The sequence below is a fragment of the Kryptolebias marmoratus genome, linkage group LG3 (assembly GCF_001649575.2).
Source record: "Kryptolebias marmoratus isolate JLee-2015 linkage group LG3, ASM164957v2, whole genome shotgun sequence".
Classification (NCBI taxonomy): Eukaryota; Metazoa; Chordata; class Actinopteri; order Cyprinodontiformes; family Rivulidae; genus Kryptolebias; species Kryptolebias marmoratus.
Genome location: NC_051432.1, coordinates 24897807 through 24921662, shown reverse-complemented (window position 1 = coordinate 24921662; position 23856 = coordinate 24897807). Strand labels below are relative to the sequence as shown.

The 23856-nt window shown below is 43.8% G+C and overlaps 1 protein-coding gene and 1 long non-coding RNA gene across 3 annotated transcripts; one reads left to right on the top strand and one right to left on the bottom strand.

Annotated features, from left to right (window-relative positions):
- The first annotated feature begins 1215 nt into the window (after nucleotides 1–1215).
- rgl3a (ral guanine nucleotide dissociation stimulator-like 3a) lies at nucleotides 1216–12480 on the top strand. 2 transcript variants are annotated; one of them, XM_025006093.2, is made up of 17 exons: nucleotides 1216–1421; nucleotides 3666–3958; nucleotides 5466–5510; nucleotides 5602–5783; nucleotides 6030–6181; nucleotides 6255–6545; nucleotides 6623–6726; nucleotides 6813–6897; nucleotides 8154–8228; nucleotides 9015–9101; nucleotides 9180–9212; nucleotides 9321–9442; nucleotides 9521–9628; nucleotides 9709–9820; nucleotides 9897–10175; nucleotides 10901–11015; nucleotides 11092–12480. In XM_025006093.2, exons 1-17 carry the CDS (start codon nucleotides 1398–1400, stop codon nucleotides 11244–11246), a joined length of 2262 nt encoding a protein of 753 aa, XP_024861861.1. In that variant the 5' UTR covers nucleotides 1216–1397; the 3' UTR covers nucleotides 11247–12480. The 2 variants fall into 2 exon arrangements, with proteins under 2 accessions (XP_024861861.1, XP_037830769.1); XM_037974841.1 differs by having other exon boundaries at nucleotides 1217–1421; nucleotides 5602–5771.
- On the bottom strand, nucleotides 10034–22830 carry LOC119616903. Its single transcript, XR_005232984.1, has 2 exons — nucleotides 21900–22830; nucleotides 10034–10206 (listed from the first exon to the last, which is right to left on the bottom strand). It is a non-coding gene; the product is annotated as an uncharacterized LOC119616903 (long non-coding RNA).
- Nucleotides 22831–23856: the final 1026 nt, after the last annotated feature.

Here is a 23856-nt window from a genome sequence, read left to right as displayed (position 1 = left end):
CCGTTCGAGACGTTTTCCTCTCGTAAAGATTTGTTGACCCTCAGACTTCCCATTTCCAGCGCGAGGACGAGGGCTCATATAACACCTCTGTGTTGTTTCCAGGGAAAGAAAACAGTAATGTGAGAAGAAACGTTTTCTATGGGACTGATATAAAATGTCGTAGCAAAGGAAGGCAGAATGTGTGCTTTCATTTTTTTTATAGGAACGCTTTAAAACAACAGAATAATGTTGGCATTGATTCTGTTAAAAGAATGTTTTGTTCTTTAGAAGTCATTAGATTTGTCAGCCAGCATCACTGTTGTTGTCAGAATTTAACAACCGCTCGACGCCCGCAGCTTTTATCTCAACGTGGGTAAATAAATCTGCAGCAGCGTTTTGTTTGTTCAAATTATAGCCGCCTCTTCATCTACAACCATCATTACTTGTAAATTTAAGCATGTTAAAGGCATTTTTTGTGTTTGCAAAGGCAGATTAGCCGGAGAGACCATCTTGATTTGTAATTACTTGATCAAAGTTTCATCAAAATCCATCTGATGGTGCATGAGGTAATTTGCTAACAGACCATGTTACCTGACTCTAACACTTAATGTCGTCTTTTTCAGCAAATATGTTGCATATTGAACAGCACTCTGAGTATGTGTTGAGGGTGAATATCAGCTACTACCACGCCAAGTTTGAGCTTGATGTCTGTAAAATTGACTGACTAATAGCCATTTTTGTGTTGGCTAAGGTTGATTGGTTGTGGCAGCCATCATGAATTGGGTTGTCTCAAAAAGTTAACTGGTTGAAGATGTAGATCCAGGGATTATTCGCTGAACGTTTCATTAAAATCCTTCCAGCGGTTCATGAGATATTTTGCTAAAAGACAGAAAAGCAGTTTTGTGACGATGCTTTAGGGAGAAATCGAGTTTTATAAATAACCCAAAGGTTCTGAATGCTCAAAGCTTTAATTATTTTTAGATTTTATGTTTTGGTATTTATATTAAAGGATTAGATTAAAGGCCGACACTCCTGCTGGTACAACTGCTGACAGTTTTCAGGATCAACAACAAATTTCCAGGCAGTTATTTAAAGCCCGCAGGTCCATGTCTGTTGTCGTTTTACTCCTTTGTAACCCTATTGGTCAGCAGCCCGTGGCTCCGCCCACATACACTTCCACACTCTTGTTGGCTCCGCCCACCGGATCGCCTACTATATAAAATGGGTTTCGTCTCGCGGGCGTCAGTTAGTGACTGACTGCAGTTTGGAAAATCGTTGATTCATTATTTTTTGTTTTTGTGAGGGGACAAAAATGTCAGTTTCGGGTTTACAGAGCTCCCGAAGGAAGTTCTAAATGTTCGTGTGGCTCCGTCCGGATAAGTTTAAATCTTCGGGTTTCGTGTAAAAGCTGGAGAAACATGGGGAAATGGCAGCTATCTATGGTGAGTAAAGCGCCAACTGTCGCCGTCCGTCCTCCGAGGACGACTCTGCTTCTTTTTTTTTTTAAATGTTTTTTAGCTAGTTTTTACTTCAGCTGCTCTTCTGCCTTCTTCAGCAACATGTTCATCCGCTAATTCGGGTCCTGAACCTGGGGCAGTGGTTTGTCAGCGCTGTGGTTTATAACCAGCAGCACGTTTTATTTTTATCTACAGGACTCAGATTTATATTTAAATGTTGCACATTCAGTCCGGTTTTTAGGCCCAGCAGTGAGTAAAACAGTTAATTTTTAAACTTTTGCTCATGTGGCTCAAACTGCGAAAGAATGTGTATTAAAGGCCTTGCAGTCCTTGAAATAATGCATATCGCCCGCCTCCTTTCAGGCCATTTTAATGCCAAAACCACTGAAATCCTCTAAATCCTGCAAATGTGACGGTGCTCGGAGAAGGTGATGAGGGAGACTCCCGGTGTGGTGCCAAAAAGTGATTCTCTGCCAAAAACTGATCGGGTGAGATCTGGCACCACAGGTGTGGTGCCAAAAAGTGATTCTCTGCCAAAAACNACAGCGCCGGTGTGGTGCCAAAAAATGATTCTCTGCCAAAAAATGATTCTCTGCCAATCATGCGCCCCCGCGAAGGAGCGCGCTGCGGGACTGCGCTCAGCCTGCTTCTGTGTGCTTCGTCGAGTCTTTTCGAAGGTTTTTCTCGGTCGTTTAGTTGTTTTAGACAAATTATGTAAACACCAAAAACACACATATAGTTTATTAGCCAAGATTACAACAAAGGTTCTTCTCGTTTACCCTTTTCTCTCTCTAAGACTTGAGATGTTTCCCCGTGAGAGTCATTCTCGTGTTTTATCGTTTATCATAAATATCTGATCACTTCAATTCCAAAACAACTAAACGACCGAGAAAAACCTTCGAAAAGACTCGACGAGACACTGAAGCAGGCTGAGCGCAGTCCCGCAGCGCGCTCCTTCGCGGGGGCGCGCCCGATCTCACCCGATCAGTTTTTGGCAGAGAATCACTTTTTGGCACCACACCGGCACACCGGATTCAGCTCAACTTGAGTTTTAGTCCTCTTTCTGTGCGTTTCCTGCTGTCTGTCCAGCGTCTGTTTGCCTAAAATACATCCAGAGGTGTGAGATATTTTGCTAACAGGGTTAGAAGGACTATGCTCAGCTACTACCACGCCGAATATTAGCTCAGTGTGTGTGAAACCGACTCAGGTGTAGCTGTCTTCTGGGGTTAGCTTCTGCAGCCATCTTGTCCAATGGTTCATGAGTTTTACTGACAGACAGACAAAACAGTGTCTTAAGGATAAAAACACATTTCAGGAAAAAAAAATCAGCCTACAGCATTTTGTTTTACCATCAATAAAAGGTCAGTTTGTTAATAATCAGGTCTTTTTAGTTTGAAAACTTGACTTTATTTTACTGTAATGTAGTTGATGCTGAGCTAATCTTTTATTAATCTTTGTAAAACTGAAACATGAAAACCCAACAGGGGCAGAAATCAAATAAACTTTAAAAGAAGATGAAAATGTTCATAAATGGATCAAATAAAGCCGATCGTTGCTTGTTTTTTTGTTAAACTGTGTATTTACGACGCTGTAGGCTTCACCCAGATCACGCTTGTGTTGCTTTTGTTTTGTGGAACGACTGAAGTGGGACAAACATCTGTCCTCCTGTCCCTCCTGGACACTTGTTTCTTCTTCTCTGCTCCTATAAAAAGCAGCGGGGGAAACGCCGCTGTTATCAGATGGAATTAGACGGCGTCACGGCCCGTTTTATTCCCCGTGTCTGAGAATGTAAACACCTGCGTCAGCGGAGGCTTCTGAGTCCAGTCAGCTGTCTTCAGGTTTCTATTTTTGAGCGCCTTTGTCACTTGGCTCATGGAATGTTGAACACGAGAGGCGTGCACGAGAGGCGTGCACGCTCGGTTTCACCTGAAGTGATTCATCTCACGAGGCTTTCCTGTTTTATTTTAATTTTTTATGTTTGTTGTTTGCAGTCTAATTACGCCTGGATGCTGTTTCAGCTCCTCATTCAGCAAAACCTTCATCTCCTTCCTGCATGAGCCCGATTAGCTTTTAGCTAGCCTTTAGCTGCTTTTAGCTGGGTTTTTATTTCCTTTAGCTTCTGCCTTGTGTTCTGCTTCTTTCAGCTCAACAGACTTCACGCCGTAGTCACACTACGTTTGTTTTTCCTGGTGTTTTAAAAAGCCTTCGTCTGAATCTCCCTCCCTGCAGGATCCGGTGCAGGAGTGGGGCGAGGAAGAGGAGGAGGACGGGGCTGTGTTCGGCATCACCCTGCGCAGGGAACCCGTCCCGCAGGACTCGGACCCGGCGGACCTGTCGCCGGCCTGCGGCTGCGTCCAGTACCACACGGTGAAGACGCGCAGGCTGAAGGCCGCCTCCCTGGAGCGCCTGATCGCCCACCTCCTCGACCCCGAGCGGCGGGAGCCCGACTTCGTCCACGTCTTCCTGTCCACGTACCGGGCCTTCACCTCCGGCGGCGCCCTCATCGAGCTGCTGTTCAAGAGGTGAGAGGAGCCGAACTTCAGCTGAACTTGGACGTGCGTTAACGGGATCCATGATGGCGCGGCCCTCATGAGGACATCGTTACCCATCTCTGTTAACAGAAAACATTCGGTCACACGGAGACAAACAGGAGTCCTACTGTTCGTGAAGCCATGCTGGTTTTAGTTCAGGTTTTAATTTGGTTTAAAGAAAGTCAGAATAACTCTTACTTTCACTAAATAAATAAAAGGAACGATTAAAGCTGGTTTTATTCAGTAAACTGTATTTATTGATAAAGTTCAGCTAATTACAGCCAAACCACTGGATGAATTTTAATAAAACTCAGGAATTAATCCCTGCATGAACGTTTGCAACGAATTAACTTTTCGAAGCCAACCCAATTCAAGATGGCTGCCACCGCTAACCGACGTTAGGCGGCTCAGAAACGGCCGTAACTCGGTCAGTTTTACAGATATTGAGCTGTAATTTAATGTGGCGGCTGCGCGACGGTTCACGAGATCAGGTTCTCAAATAAAGATGATCTTGTTCCAAAACTCTGGCGTGAAAGACGGCGGGCGACAGGCCTTTAATTTACAGTGCCATGTTTCCTATTATCAGGAAAACAAACAGATATGGAAGCTCTGTTTGCTTCTTAGATGTTTTCACATCGATTTTTTTTTTTGTCCAGGTTTTCTTTTTTGCAGGATTGTTCAGTTTTTCCGAGACGCCAGTCGTCTCAAACGGGCCTCCACCTGAGCTTCCTGCGTCGCGTCAGTCACTCTCAGATCAAACCTGCGCTGACGCCCGGCAGGTTTTTATCGTCACAAACTAAACAAAGCCTTCTCAGAAGCTTTTGTTCCTTCGGCAACACACCCTGCAGGCCCCGCGCTGCTGCTTCTGCACGGAGTTTCTCTCAGGAATCTCTTTAGTGTCGAGTTTCTTAAAGAACAATAAAAACTCGTCGGCTCTGTTGGTTTTTTTGCTGACTTTTCTGCGCCGTCCGCATGAAGCAGTGTTATTTGTCAAACAGGTGCCCTCATTCACGCCGTGCCGGTGGCAGCAGGTTTCCCGTAAGCTGCATTGGAAGAGGTCGGGAAAAACTGGGAAACGTGTTTTCCTTCCTGCCCTGCAGGATGTTCCGTCGCTTTATTACGTCTGGAGTCGTGTCATTCTGTGTAATTGGTCAGCATTTGTTTGTCGCTATCGCCTGCAGGGCAGTAAAGAGCGGGATCCTGTTGTAAAGCTGTAACCAGGCTCCTCTAAATCAAACACGGTGCCATGCTCGGGTTTTACTGCGTCCGTGCTTCACGGGGTAATTATTAATCCCGGAGGAAGGCGCGTCTCCGTTTCCACCTGGCACCGAGGCCACGGGCTCTCTGCGGGGAGCGTTTCCACAGGATGAGCAGTCATGATTTCTGCTGTTTACAGGAGATTCTCTATCACCACTTGGATGCCACGTTGTTCCTCTTTAACGTGACGGGAACGTTGTGATTTACAGTCAAGATGATGCGTTTCCCTTTTCCTCCACAGAGATGAATCTCTCAGCGGCCTGGATAACGTCATCAGCCTCCGCAGGTGAGTTTTGTTGACGGAGTTAAAAAAAAAAAAGAGCGTTCCACCTGCTCGGCTGGCGTTTAACCGCTCTGCCTGTTCGTTTCCTCCTCAGCCCCCTGCTCCCGGTGCTCTCCCTGTGGCTGGAGGAGTACAGCGAGGACTTCCAGGAGCCGCCTCCGTACCCGACCCTCCGGCTGCTCTGTGGCCAGCTGCGCCGGCGCCTCTGCTTCAGACGCTTGGCTCAGACCGCCGACGCTTTGCTCAAGAGGCTCCAGGAACAAGGTGGAAATAAAGGCAAAGCTCTTATTTTACAACAAAGATCTTCTGCTGGATGTCACTCTTAGAGCACGTGTTGTGACTCTCAGCTACTACCACACCAGATTCTAGCTAAATATCTGTAAAACTGGCTGCGTTGGAACCATTTCTGTGGCGGCCATCTCGAATGAGGTCGACCCTGAATGTTGTAGACGGTTCCTGAATTAATTCTGTTCAGATGTGAGCTGAGCAACACGTTCTCATGTTTCTGTCCTGGTTTGACAGACGGCAGCTTGTCTCCATCGAAGCCCCGCTGTGACCCGACGCAGAACGGCGATCAGGACGACGCCGGAGAAATCTCTTCTAAACGGGACGTTTCCAACTTCATGAGCTTCTCCGTAAGGGAGGTGGCGGAGCAGCTGACCCGGCTGGACGCTGTAGGTCGCGTTCGCAGAGTTCTCCGTTTGTCGGGTCCGCCTCCTAAACGCGTGTCTTCGTTTTCTCCTGTAGGAGCTGTTCGTCAGAGTGGTGCCCTTCCAGTGCCTGGGCTGCGTCTGGTCCCAGCGGGACAAGAAGGAAAACCGGAAGCTGGCCCCGACGGTCCGGGCCACCATTTCCCAGTTCAACGCGGTCACCAACCGTGTCATCACCTCGCTCCTCTGCCCCTCCTCCTCCCCAGGCCCTTCCGCTTCCTCCCCCATGTCATCGCCGTCTGCGCCGGGCTCGCCCCGCCGCGCCCACGCCTGTGCCAACCCGGATCGCAGGGCGCGCGTCATCGAGAGGTGGATCGCCGTCGCGCAGGTCAGGCTCACACAGAACGTTTAACGAGCTGGACTCTGGTCAGAAAGCGGGCGCTGACGGCCATTTTGTCTCCGCAGGAGTGCCGGCAGCTGAAGAACTTCTCGTCTTTAAGAGCGATCCTGTCGGCTCTGCAGTCCAACGCCGTCTACCGCCTGAAGAAAACCTGGGCGGCTGTCAGCAGGTCGGCCCACGCTCTCAACTGTTATCTTTCCAAACAGTAAGAGTAAAAGAGAGAAAGAGTGTTAATTAAAATGTTTTTTGTTGCAGAGAAAGCATGAACACCTTTGACCACCTGTGTGAGACGTTTCCTGATGAGAACTGTGTGCTGAGCAGCAGAGAGATTCTGGTGGAGGTAACACCTTAAACCTTTAATTTAATTTCTGTAGCTGTCCTGCAGTTTTCAGCTCAGACTCTACTTTTCATTTATATTTGTTTAAAATAAAAATGAGTCAAACCCATGGTGAAGGATATTAACAGCTTAAACTCAGGTTTATTGTCTCTAATAAAAAAAAAAACACCTGCTCGTGTTCATACAGTCCCATGACCACGACATGAAAATCAGACCAAAGTGATTATTAAATTGCAGCTGAATGTTTAGATAATTATCTGGGTGAGGCGTTCCAGTTTAGCTGCTCACTTCTGATGACGGCAGTAAGAACATGGCAGCCGTCTCATCAGAACGATGCAGGATATCTTATTTATTTTTGCTCGTGTCGCTCGGTTTTCTGAGAAAGCCGCACAGATCGAGTCAGCACCGCTCCTCTGTGAGCAGGCAGTCGGTAACTTTGGAGAGCTGCCGGTTTGATTCCAGTAAAGCTGGTTTCCATCCGACTCGACTGGTTTGAGAGGAGCGACAGAGACGGCCACAAGGAGCCTCATTAACTTAACAAGCATACCAGGCGTCGTGGATGAGCTTAACGAAACTGAGCAGACTTCAGGAGTTTCACGCGGCCGTACGTGGAGAACTAAAGGCCCGTCTCCTTTCACGCCACGTCCTCTGACCACGAGAAAGGGGCGGAGTTGTAGCCGCTGTGGTCAAATGTGAAATCCTGTAGCTCGTACCCTGGTGTCTGTGGCCATTTCTGTATTCTCGTACGGTCAGGTGGCTGTGGCGGCCATCTTGAGTGGTGCTGATTTGGAACATTAACGAGCTGTAGGTGTAAACCTGTTGGTTAACTTACAGGCCACACCATCCTCGCCCTCAGCGGAAGGCGACGACAGGCTGAGGAGTTCTGCACGGGTCGAACAGAACAGCCTGAGCTGAATCGCAGATTAAACTGGTCTCTGTTAATAAGAAGGCCAAGCTGCTTCTGCTTTTCCAGATCTCCCTCCTAGTTTGTGTTTTTCTGCTATGGTAGTGATTTTCTGCGAGCAGCAGCTGATGCAGGCGTGTGTCAGCAGTCCGGTTTCTGCAGACAAGAAAGAAGCTCGTTGTTAGTTGGCTGCAGAACGTCGGACAGAAAAGCCCGTCTGTGAGCGCTGCGGGTCACGTTGTTTTCCTGCTGTAAGCGGGCCTGCAGGAAACAAAAAGCATGTTATGTAACTCCGCTTGTTGTCGTCTCACTTCAACGCCTGATGGTGATTCGTCGGCCTCCTCTCTCTCCGCAGGATGGGAGCCACCCTGAGGGCAGCGCCTCGCAGGGCTCCAAGTCCCCCCGACTCTGCTCCGAGTCCAGACACACGGTGAGCTGCCGACTCAGCATTTTGTTCGGAAATTACCTTTCACTTCCTCCATTTAACCTCCGAAACAGAACAAATGTGTCAGCTGGCAGAAAACGAAAGGCAGATGTCTGCATTTCTCACATCAGTTCAGCCAAGTTCCCTTTTTCCTTCGTTGTTTTCTCCTTAATCTTAAAAATAAACCTCCATGTCGGGCGGCGCGTGAAGAGATTTACTTCCCTATAAGTTATTGTAACCACCCTGTGTTTACAGCCGTGCCCATGGGGCAAGGGATACCACATAAATCTGTCTGTCGCACTGCTCCTAAGGTTTAAATTTGTTTTTAATTAAGATACCAGAGGCGACGTGTTTTTGTTTTCCTGTCTGGTCACACAGAAGTTGTTCCCGAGGATAAATTCCCCAAAACATTTGTTTGTTTAAAAAAAAAAAAAAAAAGAGGACGTACATTTTATTTAATAAGTACCGCAGTGAGTCACGACTTGTTTACCACTTTTAAAACAAGCGTTTGCAACGAGCTGCAGGAGTTGACATGTTAGGAGGTAAAATATACGGAGGATAAACTTTATTTTTAAAGCACTTTTTATTAATGATGTTTAACAAATTGTTTTACATCAGATTAAAAACGACCAACGTCATGTTTTTGTGTTCAAATATTTCCACATTTGTCCTGAAATCATTTATTATGACACATTAGGAGCTCCGAGACCTGTTCTTCGTTTTAAACTTTGCATGCACGCAGGGTGTCACTCAGAAAGCTAACGGCGGTTTTATTTTTCTTTTTGTCCTCAGAGCTTCAGCGGCGGCGTTGTCCCGTACCTGGGGACGTACCTGACGGTCCTCACCATGTTGGACACGGCCCTGACGGACTCTGTGGAGGTCAGGGATCCCTCTGATCTTATGTGTGTCTTTAAGGATCCTGTTTCTGTGGTTTATGAAAGTTTTTCTGTTTCACAGGGTGGTTTGATCAACTTTGAGAAACGCAGGCGGGTAGGTGCTGCCCCCTAGTGGTGCTTTATCTGGATTACTGTTTTTAATGCATAGTTTAAATCAGATGTACTCATCGTTAATGTGTGATTTGTTGTGTTTCTGTTGCAGGAGTATGAGATCCTCTCCCAGATTCGACAGCTCCAGACGTCGTGCTGCCACTACAACCTTCCTGTGGACGCTCAGGTCAGCGCCTGGCTGCAGGCTCGCGCTCTGCTCTCAGACCAGGAGAGGTAACCCACACCCAGCCTGAGCAAACGGACCCAAACCACCGGAGACGGCCATGTCTCACTCTGTTTTGTCTTGTGCAGCTACGAGCTGTCCCGTGAGCTGGAGCCTCCCGTCGACCCGTGCCCCAACTCTCCCAGCCTGTGGAACAACCGCCTCCTCGCCAGGAAGCTCGCCAGGAAACTCGCCACGTATGTTCTCCTGTGGCCAAGACGTAGGAGTTCATCACTCGTTATGAATGAAAACACACTGAAGTAAAGTTTATGTGCAGGTTGAGGACGTCCCACTGCGACCAGATCAGCATTTCGTCTTCTGGCTCCAGCAGCTCGGACATGGAGGACATGTCCATCCCTCTGTCTTCTCCCCTCCGACTGAAACTGAAGGTAGGAGCTCCAGCAGCTTCCAGATTCCCCCTCAGGATGTGTCCCGATCCTTACGTGTCCCGTCCTCTCCCTTCAGTCTCTCCCAGGCTCCCTCCACAACGTCGCCGAGGACTTCTCCTTCTCCTCCTCCTCCTCTTCGTCTCCGAGGCTCTCCAGGTCTTCCTGCAGCTCCTCTCATCCCGACCTCAGCCCTTCCTCTCTGACTCTGAGCCCCAAGTCTTCATCGTTGCAGTCGCAGTCCGGCTGCTCCCCTCCGGCTGCGCAGCCCGTCTACAACAAGCAGGTGGCGGACTCGTGCATCATCAAGGTCAGCGTGGAATCGATCGACAACGGAAACGTCTACAAGAGCATCGTGGTACGTCGTGAAGAGACGCCGTTCTTCTTCTCTATAGAAAGGAAACCAAAACTAATAATAATGAACTCTTTGTAGATCTGATTGATCTGACAGGATTTAACTTTCAACGAATCCTAGGTTAATGGGAGCAGAAGTTATTACAGCCGGATGTTCAGGGACTGTTTTCTGTTTTCAAACCTTCGGCTCAGTTTGGAAGGAAGAAATCTGAACATTTATAATAATTTATAAAACTCCGAACGGCTCCCTGTAGCTGGATTTAAACCTGGCAGATCAAATTCCCTCATATTTAAATTTATTATTTAAAGTTTACAGATTTTTGTTTTAATGTGAGAATCGATGTCTAAAGATAAATTAATTCAGACATTAAAGAAAGTTTCTTCTGTCAAAGTTTATTCCCACCTGCATCCAAGGCGGCAGGAAATAATATTTATAAGAAGCAGTTGTTTGTTCGCAGATTTTTTTTATAAGAAAACCATTCAATAAAACAAAATAATCGCTGGATAAATATCTGAAAAAGATTAAACCTTAAATATTTATCGACTGATGGTTTAACTACAGCAACGACTTTTTATATTTTTTGCTGAATTAAAGACTGAAACAATCAGACGTGAGGCACTCGGATCACTAACTTGTTAATGAAACCTCGGTATTTTAGTAAAATATTCCAAACTGCAGCTTTTAAAAGGTTCTCCTGAGTCTGTTCTTGACGGTTCTGTCCTCCGCAGCTCACCAGCCAGGACCACACGCCTCAGGTGGTCCAGAGAGCTCTGGAGAAGCACAACATGGAGGACTCCAGGTGCGACGACTTCTTCCTCTGTCAGATGCTCCGCCACGGGAAAGGTCAGCAGACGTTCCGGTTTTATGTCTTCAGGGTTAGAACGGTTCCTTCACGGTCGTGTTCCTTTCTCTCCCTCAGAGCTCCACATTCCCGACAAAGCCAACGTGTTCTACGCCATGAGCACCTCTGCTAACTACGACTTCGTCCTGCGGCGGCGCTGGAGGAGCCACGGGAAGCAGAGCGCCTCGTTGTTCAGCCCCGGAGTTCAGCACCGGAGCCGCCAAAACAAATGATTTTTTTTAAAAAGAACAAAAACAGCCAGCAGCTTGAGCTGTGGAACGGTTAGAACCGGGAGGAACCAGGAAGAACCAGGAGCTAAGGTGTCTCCTCGTCAGCAGAACCGCCACAGATTCTCCACGACTTCGACTGAAAAGATTAAAAAACCACGGAGGAGTTCTCACTTCACCCGAAGCAGCTGAAGGATGAGGAACCTCGGGAAGAACTGAACCAGAACCAGGAAGTTCCTCCAGGATCCGCGCCTCAGAACGAGACAGGAAGCGCGGCGGGCGTTTGAAGGAATCGTTTCCTGTTTGTCGGAGCGGCGTTTATTCATGTAGATAAATCTATTCTTCTCTCTTAGTTAATGAGTTAAATATATATATTTGTTTTTGTTTTTTTTAACAAAGTAATTTTATAAGCTTAAATAATTTAAACACACTTCAGTATTTTGGATTTCAAAGTAAAAGTGAGAATGTGTTTGTGTGTCTGTTCCAGCATTTTAAAGGCTGGGACTTTTATTTTTTTATTTTTAATAAACAAAACTTAAAGATAAAAACACTAAAATCAAAAACTGATTAATGAAGGATGTGAGACGATTTTAAAACGACACAAACTGATCAGATCTGAAAATCTTTAGTTTCTTATTGATGTTTTTTACAGTTTCAGTCTGGATCAGAGGTCCAGGTTAATAAAAAAAATATTTTATTTTATTTTTATACATTTTCAGTCACAAGTCTTAAATGTCTTCAGTTCCTGTGAGCTGAGTCCAAGTTTTGTGTCGGTTTGGATGAAAAAAAACGTTTAATTCTTGTTTTTATGGTTAAATGAAGGAAAGTTTCCAGCAGATTTCAGGAGTTTCTTCTCTGTAGTTTACAGCTGATGGTCGTTGGACGGGAGAAGACCATTAATTTAATAATTAATTTAATAAAAATCCTCCCAAAAATAAAAAAAAAAGCTTCCAGGCAGCGTTTTACAGATAAATCTTTGCACTCTAAAGTCTCCTTTTTGTTTTTGGAGGACTTTTTTTTTTTATCACTGGGTTCAGTTTTAAAGTTTAATAAACATCAGATGAAGGTTTAACAGATTTCAGTATTATTAATATTATTATTGTTATTATTATGTATCCGACATGGAAGAAATGTTACTGTGTAAAGATTTTGTTTTCAGAGATTATTTTAGGTTCAACCTGAGCACTTGTTGTATTTCTTAGTAATAAATATGAACTAATAAAGCAAATCTACCATTTTACTCCCTGTTTATTTTTTTATTTCTGAAGGATCTCTGGTTGTTTAGGAACCAGAAAAATTATTTTTTTATTTCCAGTGACTCCAGCAGGCGAGCTGACCGCTTCATGTTTGATCCTGGATTATAATCCCACCAAAAGATTATTTTTATAAAAAGAAACATTACAAATAAAAAACATGAAGTCATAAATTATATTTTAATGTGAGTTTAATAACATCGTGACTGAGGTTAGTTCAGGTTTGTAGGGAAACAATTAGGAACTAATTATTCATTTATCTAATTTGTTTTTAAAATACTTTGTTTTTATTTGCTGTATAAATAAAATGACATTAAAAATCCATAATTTAGTATTAAAACAGTACTCCCTCCCATGCAGAGTGAGTTTTACACAAGAAAAAGGCAGCAATAATATTAAAAATAGTTTAATATTCTTCTTATAAAGATAATTAAATTGGATTCTGTTATTTCTGCATAAAATTTTTCTTGTTTTCAGGAATTTGTTCTTGTTTTAAACAAGACCTGAGAACTAAATCCACATTAATTGTTGTTGGTTTTATACTTTTTTCTAAAGCACTTTTTTATTTGGTGAAATGTGAATAAACTGCTTTCTTTATTTACTTTAACGAGCTGAAAAGTTGCTTTCAGACAGTGGTGGGCCGTCAGGGCCAGCAAGGCCTTCTCTGCTGGCCTAACATAATCAAGAATCATCGTAATTATGATAAAGGTTAATTAAATTTTTTATTTACTTTCCCAGATATCTAAAAGTATTCATATTCTCTTCGTGTCAGATTACGCTCCTTCCAGTGCTGTTGTTTTTAGGTTAAAGTTTTTATCCAATCAGAATTCAGCTATTTTATGTTGCCAGGCTGTATGAAATCTGCCCGGCCCTGTAAGTGAACGGCCAAATACAGTTGATAGACAGTTGCGATAGCCAATCAGATCACGAGTTGTGTCAGTAAGGTCCTCTGATTGGCCTCACGTTGAACGTGACATTTACGAGTCCTGTGATTGGATATGAATACTTACGAGTTTGAGCCGCGGCAGTGCTATGCAGATCAACAGAGTCACACCCGGGACTGTTAACGGTTAAAAACTTTTTTAACCCACAATGGCCGAAGGAGAGCAACACGTTAATTTGGTTGCTGATATACTGGCAAGGCTGTTTTCAAGACGAACTTTTCAAGAGAAGCTAGATCTCGTTAGAGGAGGATGGCCGACCCCGAGCTAGCTAGCTAACCTGTTCCAGAATGGATTTTGTGTTGAAATAAGTGTTTTGGGGGACACAGCCGTTTTGGTGAGTGCAAACATTGATTTAATTCTATTTTATTTAGTTTTGACAGTAGTGTACCAGATATGTTTTAATTGCTGATGCAGGATTGTTGATTTTTAAAATGTGCCGGATAATAGCCCATTTTGTACACAACTGAGGTGATCCAATGCCAAGTAGTGCTTAAGTGTGTTTCTAACTACTCTCCAATCCTGGTGTTATAAATGCTGGCATATTGAAAGGTATTTATTGACTAAGTTGGACATCACTGAAGGCCTAAGTGTGAAATGCACCGCCCGCCACAGATTCAGAAACTTCCACCTTTGACCACTAGATGGAGGAAGACACAAAGAAAACTGATCCTTTCTTAAATAACCAGTTTATTCCTCTAATATTTGGGCTTTTAAATTAAATAAAAACCTGATTCTTTCTGAGTAACAAAGCTGAAAGGAGACTGAAACAGGTCACAGTTTGGTTGATGGTTTTCTCATTTATTCAGTCCTCTTCTGGCCACAAAGTGAAGGATTTAAAAAAATATTTGTTTTTTACTTTATTTAGTTTGCATTAATCCTAATATAAATATAAAAACTATATATATTTATTATTTTTGTTGCAATTATTTTATTTTATCACATATTTAATAGAGGCTGGATCAAAATATTGTGGAAAATTAAAACTAAAATCATTTTTCTTTTATTCCTTGTCGTTTAGCCTCACAAGTGTCCACACTGTGGTGGTGTTTACCTGAAATATAACTGCTGGGCACGTAGTTAATTTAACCAGTTAGTTTACATTTCAAACAGCTTGTTAGGCGCCACAAATGGATGCAGACGTGAGGTTTGTTTATTTTTAAAGATGCTATTTGCAAAATCACAAAAACTAAATCATAAATTAAGAAACCAAATCCACACAATGTCAGGTTAAAACTTTCTGGTCAGTTGCCAACAATCGTGTGTTTGTTTACCTTCAGAAAGTGACTGAAAGTCGGTCAACAGCGGCTCTGTTTGGGACCCAGAAGTCAGACTGTTTTGATGTATTTACCCTCTGATTCGTTGGCTAAAGTTTGAAAATAAAAGCGTTTTGTTGACATTGAGCGCAGACCCACATCTGGAAAAACTGCTGGAGTAAACTCCTTCAAACGGCACGGCCTGTCAGAGTTCAGTGTTTGAGTCATGCTTTGCAACGATTACGTTTAATAGTCCTGATTTTATGTTAAATCCGTTTTAACGTCCACATATTTTGTCCTTTAAAAAGTTATCGATGTTCAGATTTAAGTTTCGTGTCTTCAGCCTGAAAATGTGGTCAGGTGCTGTCTCCGAGGGATTTCTGAGATTTAAATCATCGGCCAATCACAGGTTTGTGTTTGTTTTTCAGTGGTAATGAGAATGGGCGAGCAGCTTGTGGTCACACGTGGACATTTCATACAGCAAGTCGGCTGGAAAGGATTTGTAAACATGTAAACATGACTATAAAGCCTCTTTTGTCGTGCTGTGTCTTAGTGTGTGTGTGTGTGAATTCTGTGGCAGCAGCAAATCTGTGGCGCACCAGTAGACAGATGGGAGAAATGGCCGACACTAATCTAAGGGGGTTAATCCGTTTAATAACCGACCACAGGTTATCTCGCTGACCGACATGTTTGTCAGCTTCAGATGAAACGGGGCGTTATCAGCTGCGCACGCTTCACCTGAGAGCATCAGCAGCTGATAAATAAGAGGTAGTTTTAAAAAAAAAAACATCCTGACTACTTCCCGAGCAACTTGCCTGTCTGTTAGCAAAATATCTCCTTAACCAAACTGTCAGAAAGTGATCATTGGATGAACGACTACAGCCGAGCAACCTGTTGGAGTCAACCCCATTTAGGATGGCCACCGCAGCTAACTGACCTTAGTCAGTACGATAAAAATGGCTGCAATCCAGTCGGTTTGACACATATTGAGCTAAAGTTTGGAGTGGAAGTAGCCGAGACTTCTCAGTCCTGCATGAGATCAAATCATTTACAAGGTTTGACCAAAATTATTATCATAAAATAGGATTTTAGATTAAAACCGTCGCATGAAAGGCAATGAGCAAGCCCTAAAAAGAGAGTTTTCCGGATTCATGGACTGTTTCTCAGCCCCATGTCTGCGTCCGGACCCCCAAAAACTCTGCACCCGTCCAGGTTGTCCTCCTGAAGGTGGAAAAACGGGGGTGATTTACAGATCAGAGACGGGTGGAAACACGGCAGCAGAGGGAATGATGCAGAGCGAGCCTCCAATCAGAAGCACCTTAACCGTCCTCCCAGACCGTGCAACCGAGCCCGAGCTCCTGATCTGTTGCAGCTCAAGTTGCATCACATCCACTTCTCGGAATGGCCCAATCCCATTTCTTTTCCTCTCAGCAAAACCAAAACCAAGCTCCATGGGACCTGGAACTACATGCTGTGGGAAAATCACACCAAGATCAATTTCATCCACCAATATTGGACTTGATAGTAGATTAAAAGAAAGCTTCTTAGATACGATCAATGGTTACACAGAAAACCTTAAGGACGAAGGCCTTGAAACCATCAAAAACAACATCAAGGGTGGCGATCCACTCGAGTCACTATTTCAAAGAACATCTTAGAGTAAAAACGAACCTGCAGATAAGAATGTTGCCCGACTTGTTTCCAGAACAACAACATTAGGGTGACAGACTTACTGCAACACAACCTCTTCAGGGAACAGCAGGTGAAGAATTTCAAGAATGGCAGAACGTCCTTTAGCAAACAGAACTGAATGACACGAATCACCCGTACGCATCGCTCGTACGCCTACAACAGTTTGTCCTCAGATGATCCAGTGGAGGTTTCTCATTACACCAAATTAATCAGAAGTGATAAGGGACAGAGTGTGCAGTCCTCGTTGCGTGTAAAATAAAAGATGCCCAGATGATTTGGCTGACTACGTCTGTTTGTTTCATCTTGCACGGGTTGCACGAAGGCAACCCTTCAGGACGTTCGTATAAAGACGTGGTTTCGCAGCAAAATAAGGTTTAAAATATAACGATATGTCCTCTCAGATAAATGGGATCATTATTCTAGCTGTGACTGTTTTAGCACAAATCTGATGATGAAGACTTTAAAGGTAACTTAAGGTAATACCTCCTCCTCTGCCTCTGGTTTATCCTTAAAACAACATGGAATAGTTGTTTTTTTATAGCTCAGGACAAGAGGTGTCTCAGGCCTCCTCCCTGTTTAATGATTTCAAATAGACGTCCTCTTTGACACCTCCTTGAACTGTCCAGAATGTAAACGTCTTGCTCTGCAGAACTGTCCTGGTTTAGTTTTAGACAGGTATAAAGGTCCTTGCAATCCTCCCTGAACTGACCACGTACACTAGGTTGCTTCTTTCGATGTTTTGTTTTCTGGTCTGAGTGTGTTTTTGTGTTTAAAATATAAGATATTGTGTTTTCAGAGCCTCTGAGGGCCCAGCCACATAAGGAACGATAACATGATTCTGACTTTATGATCTGTTGTAATTTTCCCTTGATTGTTCAGAGACTTTTTAGATGCAGCGTGTGTTTTAATATAAGCCCGCTCAGTGTTTGGATGCTTCTTTTATATCTGCCCCTTATTTCCTCAGAGGTTGTAGACAAAGTCCCTGCATGGTGCTTGCATCACTTTTGTTTGTAACCACTTTTTTTTAAAGAAATCTACTGTCACTGGATAACTAAATGAACAAAGACGCATAAAAAATGGCAAAATAGCCATAAAAACAACGAGTTGCTTAAAAATCAGTGAAGCTCCTAATTGGTATAAAGCTGACAGACAAACTAGTCTAACTTGCATGATGAGATACTAGCCTAACATAGCTTGAGATAATAACTCAATTTAGTTTCAGAAATTAGCCTAACTTGGCACGTAATACTGAGCTAATTTAGCTTGAGATCTTAGCTTAGCTTAGCATGAGGTATTAGCCTAACTTAGCTTAAGATATGGTCTAATTTAGCATGAGATGCTATCCCAATGACTATACATATACGTCATTGGGCTAGCCTAATTTAGCATGTCACTCTAGCCTTATTTAGCTCTAGATACTAGCCTAATTTAGCATGAGATACTAGCCCAATGACTTATATTACACATCATTGGGCTAGCCTAATTTAGGATGTCACACTAGCTTTATTTAGCTCTGGATGCTAGCTTAATTTAGCATGAGATGCTAGCCTAACTTAGCATGTCAAACTAGCCTTATTTAGCTCAAAATGCTAGCCTAATTTAACATGAGATACTAGCCTACAAAGAATCTATATCAGTAAGCTGTAGTGTTGGCTGAAATGGTTTTTAAACATGTTTAATGGACTAATGTAGATTATTACAATAAATACCTCCTTAAATAATAAAGTTTTCTTTGTTTTGTTTTTGTTAGAAACAGTATATAAGCTCAGTAAGTGGTATAGCTGGAAACACCTTACATACAGAGGTTTTTGTCAGTTTAATTAACTTTTTTGATCAGTGATGTTCCATTTAAAATATTTACCAAACATTGTGAAAGCTTGGATTCAGTGTCGTCCACTTTAGCTGCTCATGGGCTTTATTGGAAGCCATTAGAGTTTCTCTGATGTCAGCAAAAAAAACTGTACTGTGTCACAAATATGAACGTTTATACTCGAAGGAAGGGAGAAGGCATTCATAATGGCTGAGTCAGATCTCTCTCTTACAGCTACGTGGGAAACTAGCATCGTTTTCCACATGGCTGCTATCTGAACTGAGTCAGGAGATAAATTTTGTTTTGCAAAGAGAATATTCTGGAGGCGCGCCAAGTAAAAATAGGCTGAATACTGTACGTTCACGCAAACGTACCAATGCTCCTTCATTTGAGTAAACTGGCAGAGTTCGTTTAGCTTTGTTTTTCCGGCTAAACCTGTGAACCATAAAACGCAGACATGATGCAAATCACTTTCAGGTGAGCACTTCACCTTAAAATCAAGGCCAGCCTCATTCCTAGCAGACGATTTGCCAAACAAAGAGAGGCCTTAACTACATTTTTGTGGTAAGTCTCAACACACACCATATTTATAAGTAAAAGCAATTTCATTCCATCTGGGAAAAACCTAAAAAAAAGAAATTTTTCTTCATTTAGTGACAGCGTTGTGTCTTAGTGTGGTCACTTCCTGGACTTTTATCATTGTTAAAAGGTGGCCTGGCAACCAGCAGACACTTTAATACCAGATTGTGATTAAAAATAAATTTGCTTTGCTCATATTAGGCTATAAATTTTTATCAACAGAAGTTATTGCTTAAAGTCAAACAGTTACTAATCATAAATTATTGGCACGTTGATGGAAATACGACCGTTAAGATTTAACTCTGACCACTATCTGTGATTTAAAGTCACACTCCAGCATTTGCTGTCACGTAAAGTTGTACATTTTGAAGTTTTGTCGATAGAAAATAACTCCTAAGAGTCATAAAATGGCTTCAAATATAATTCAACATTTTTTTCTTGGTTTACTCTTGCAGAATATGTGTTTTAAACGTCTCTCAGCTGCTACTACGTCGTGTTTTTTTTAAATCAAAATCTGCAAAAACTGACTGAGTCAGAGGCGTTTTCGTGTTGGCTAATGTCAGTTAGCTGTGGTGGCCATCTTAAACTGGATTCACTCCAAAGGTCAGTCAGTTGTAGCTGTAGCTGAGCGTTTCAATAGAATCTGCTCAGTGATTCATGAAATACTTTGCTGTGCTGACACTACAGCAACGCAAACAGACAAAGAACACATTTTTGCCTTCGATAAATATTGCTAAGGAATGAAAAACAAGATCTTTATCTGTGTTTCTGTTGTTGTTTTTTGAGAATTCCCGGTGAGTCAGAAAGGGCATTGAGTCGGCAGGTTCATTAGTCAGCTCGGGCGCTCAGTTTGAACACATAAACACGCACGTATGGACTTGAAGACTACTCCTTTTCTTTTTGTTTTTCTACAAGGCCACAAGTTAAGGAAGCAGACTTGTGCGCGGTTATGCATTGCATAACATGGAGCTGATTCATCTCTCACACATGCGCTCCCCAGCACAGTTATTCCTGGTGGCCTACTTTCATTTCAGAAGTACACAACTTCCTTGTGACCTATTTTAGCACTTTGGTATGGATGCGGGGGCGCTGTGTGTGTGTGTGCGCGTAAAGCCGGCATGCAGCGCTCTGCACGCACATCTGTGGAGTTACACACAGCTGACCTATTTTACAGTAACGTGTCGGGTGGAGGAGCCGAGCCTGAACGGGTCATCTCAGGCAACATAACTCTCTGCTGACTGTCAGCCAGCCGAGCGTGTTCAACAGAGGAGCCGTTTTTCTCCTTCGCTCGCTCTCTGTTTTGTCTCCCTGATTTCCTGCTGCCGTGTGCCAAATCTGATCGCCGCTCCTTGTGGTGGAAACGAATCTTTCTGCCGACGCTGAACTCGTTGGTTCGGTGTCACTGAGCCTGGACAGTTGACTATCCTGCATGTTTTACCTGTTCCTCTGCTCCAGCACACCTGGTTTGAATCAATGGGTGATTAACAGGCTTCTGCAGAACATAAAGAGGTGATTTAACCACTGAACCAGGTGTGTTGGAGCAGAGAAACGGGTAAAACCTGCAGGATAGTGGCTCTCCAGGACCAGGGTTGTCCATCCCCGCTCTAAGGTAAACATTTATCGGCTTGGTCGCCATCATGGTGTAACCCAGGGGTCTCCAATCCTGGTCCTCGAGGGCCACCATCCTGCATGTTTTCCTTGTTTCCCTGCTCCAACACACCTGATTCAGTGGCTAAATCACCTCTTCATGTTCTGCAGAAGCCTGTTAATCACCCATTGATTCAAACCAGGTGTGTTGGAGCAGAGGAACAAGTAAAACATGCAGGATGGTGGCCCTCGAGGACCAGGATTGGAGACCACTGGTGTAACCATAAAGTTCATCAGAATCAAACAATACTCGAAGGGGAAACTTGAGCTGATGCGTCTCGTCGCGCTGCAACCGGTTCAATAATTGATTAGCTGCATTCTTTCACAGAGACTCGTGTGAAACTTGACTACTTTTGTGTCGATCTTTCCAAGAAACACGACACAAATTAAAAGTCTCGGACTCCTTTAAGGAATGCATATCGCCCGCCGCCTTTCGTGATTTAAACTAAGATTACCTTAAGTTCATAAGTGACGTTACGCTTCAATCTCATGTGTTTTCGCTCGGAGTGTGTGTTGAGGATGACTGTCAGCTACCACCACACCCAACTTTACCTCACTTGTAATCATTTCTGTGAGGGTAATTAGCTGCGGTGGCCATTTTGGAACGGGGCTGGCTCGAAACATTCTTCAGCTGTAGACATAAATCCGATGAGTTTCATTAAAATCCATCATGAGATATTTTGCTAACGGTGGCTGATGACTTTCCTAAATCAGTGTAGATTTTTATTCAGCTTTAATTTTATGCAAATGCAAAGAAATTGATCTTTTTATTCAGGATGCTGGGACTGAATGTCATCATCTTTAAAAAAACACACGAAAGTTATTTAAAAAATTGTTCCGGTTCAAACTTTGCGATGACTGGAATGTGAAAAGCAAATATCAGCCGGGTTAATAATTAATATTTGGTTACGTTTGGCTCCGTTTCACAACGAGCTCCTGACGCATTCGACCTCTGACGATTTCCTCCTTGCCGGAAATTCGGCTCATTAAAGAGATAGTCTGGTCATTTTTATTTTTTAAAGTGATGTTCTGTCAAACAGAGTGGTAACAGAAACTTTGCAGGTTGAGAAAACAGCGACAAAGAAAACAAAAGATGTCCTAATAAAGGTTTATGATCAGCTAAAGTAGCGTTCTTTCACACCAGCACAGTGGTGGAGAGAGCTGTTTTTAAAAACATTATAAAACAGGCCATTAGCCTTGCCTGGATGAAGACTTTTGCCCTTTTTGATATAATCCGTTCTCTACGGCTGTTTGGACACTAACTATTAGTCAGAGCATCCCTTCAGAAACGACCAGATCGTCCTTTTCAGCAGTGACCGATTCACGTCCTCTGTAAGAGGACAAGTGGCTGAAAGGACAGACATCCACACAGCTTCCTCCCCCTCCTCCCCCCTACATACTGACCTACATACTGCAGCATCCCGGTTACATAACCAGGCAGAGCTGCTGATCACCGCAGGCAGCTCAAGGCCGACACCCACCTCGCTCTCTGTAAACTTTCCCGAACGCGCTCACTGCCGCCGCCGCCGCCGCCGCCCAGCTTCTCTTTAGGTTCTTCGGCTCGTTGCCGTTCTGGGTCACGACCCTCACCGCCTCCCCCACCTGCACCGCCTCTGTACCTGACGGTTTCGGGGCGTTTGAGAGGAAATTTACACTCAAAGTCAAATGAGGTCAAAGAACGTTGTTCAGGTCGCTGGATTCCAGGCCTCGCTGCTCTTGAACTTCACCTCGGGGGTTTCGCATTTCTGCACGATCGATAAATTCCCTCCAAACAGGTTTCTGGAATCGAAGCGTTTCGGTGTTTGGCGTGAAGTCATTAAATGCAGGAAAAGAAGTCTCAGCTCGGAGGGAAGAATTAGTCATTGTGTGCTGCTGACCTGCTCCCTGGAGCAAAAAAAAAAAAAAAAAAGAGCTTCTTTCTAAGTAGTTTGTTCAAGTTGAGTCTGTGGGGAGGGATATGATGTAACCTCTCCTCCCCCGTTTCTCCCCCCTCCCCCTCCTCTCCACTCTGAATAACCTCCCTTTCTTTGCTCCATCCTCCCCTATCCATCCTCGCTGACCTACTTTTACTCACCCGTTTTCACAAGCCTCCACATGACACAAAGCAGCTCGAAGACGGGCTGAAGCAATGAACCGTTAAGGGAAGGAATGCATATCGCCCGCCGCTTTTAGACTAAGGTCATCCTATAACGGGGTCGTGTTGTTAGAGACTCTCAGCTACAACTTGTCGTTCAGCTGTGGAAATATTTTCTTAACAAACAGGCGTGAAACCTAACAGTTAATGTTGAGGTTTCAGGCAGAGGTGTGTGTTGCCTTTAATGTGTGTGTTTGGGATGATTCTCAGCCACCACCACACCAAGTTTTAGCTCAGTGTTTCTTTCATTTTGTCATTTGGTTGTCTTTCTGGTTTTGCTCCTTGTGTCTTTGCATTCCTGTAATCACCTGTCTTCCTGTCACGCCCATCTCCACCTGCTCCTCGTTAGTAATCACTCACCTGTGCCCACTTCCCCTAATTACCCTCTGCCTTTAAAACCTGGTCTCCTCCTCCGTTCACTTTTTGGTCCGTTGTCGCTTCATGCCGTGTCTGGTTCCTTTCTTGTCTTGCCCCTTGTTTGTGCTCCATTTAGGATTTGCTGCCTCGTCAACTTTGTTTTTGTTCTTTTATTTATAATAAATCATTTTATTCCTGGAACCAAGATGAGTCTAAGCGTCGGGTTCGCCGCGATGTCCACCCAACCTGACGCTCAGTATCTGTAAAACTGCCCGAGTTATAGCCCGTTCTCTAATGTTAGTTGGCTGTGGCGGCCATCTTGAATAGGGTTGAGTCTAAAAGTCAATCAGTTGTAGATGTTTGTCAAAGTTTCATTAAAATCTGTCCAGTGGTTCGAGGGATATTTTGCTAACAAACAGACAAAGCTGAGTTTTAAATAGAGATGCCATCTGAACAATCAGGGTGCACGTTCTGGACCAGTCTCAGCTACTACCACACCAAATTTTAGCTTGACCATCTTGAATGGGTTGTAGTTCATCCAGTGATCACTTCCTGAGAGTTTCCTTCGAATCTGTTCAGAGACTCAGACGTTTTACCAACAGACACAGAAACTACAACATCATGGCTCGCTTTGGTGATGGTTGATAATAATAATAATCTTAAATAAAAGGAATGAGTTGGAAACAGGAGGAGGTGTTGTTTGTTGGGGGGGGAGGGAGGAAAAGGTGTTGGAAGATGAGTGGATGACAATGCAGCCAAAACTGTTTTCCTTTCTTTTTTTTTTTTTCAGGAATGTCACCTTGTTGTAGCTTGTTGCTCGAGAGCAGAGTTTCATATTACTGATGAGAACCAGCAGGTCTGTCTGTGTGGTCAGCTGCTACCACACACACACACACACACACATACACACATTAATCTGACACCGAGACGCAGACGAGGAGCTCTGC

Bases quoted from the DNA above. Each gene is read 5' to 3' on its own strand.
- rgl3a (XM_025006093.2), top strand. From the start codon at position 1,398: ATGGGGAAATGGCAGCTATCTATG. The intron at 3,959-5,465 runs GTGAGAGGAGCC...TTTCCTCCACAG, and splicing joins ATCGAGCTGCTGTTCAAGAG to AGATGAATCTCTCAGCGGCC. The intron at 6,182-6,254 runs GTAGGTCGCGTT...TTTCTCCTGTAG, and splicing joins AGCTGACCCGGCTGGACGCT to GAGCTGTTCGTCAGAGTGGT.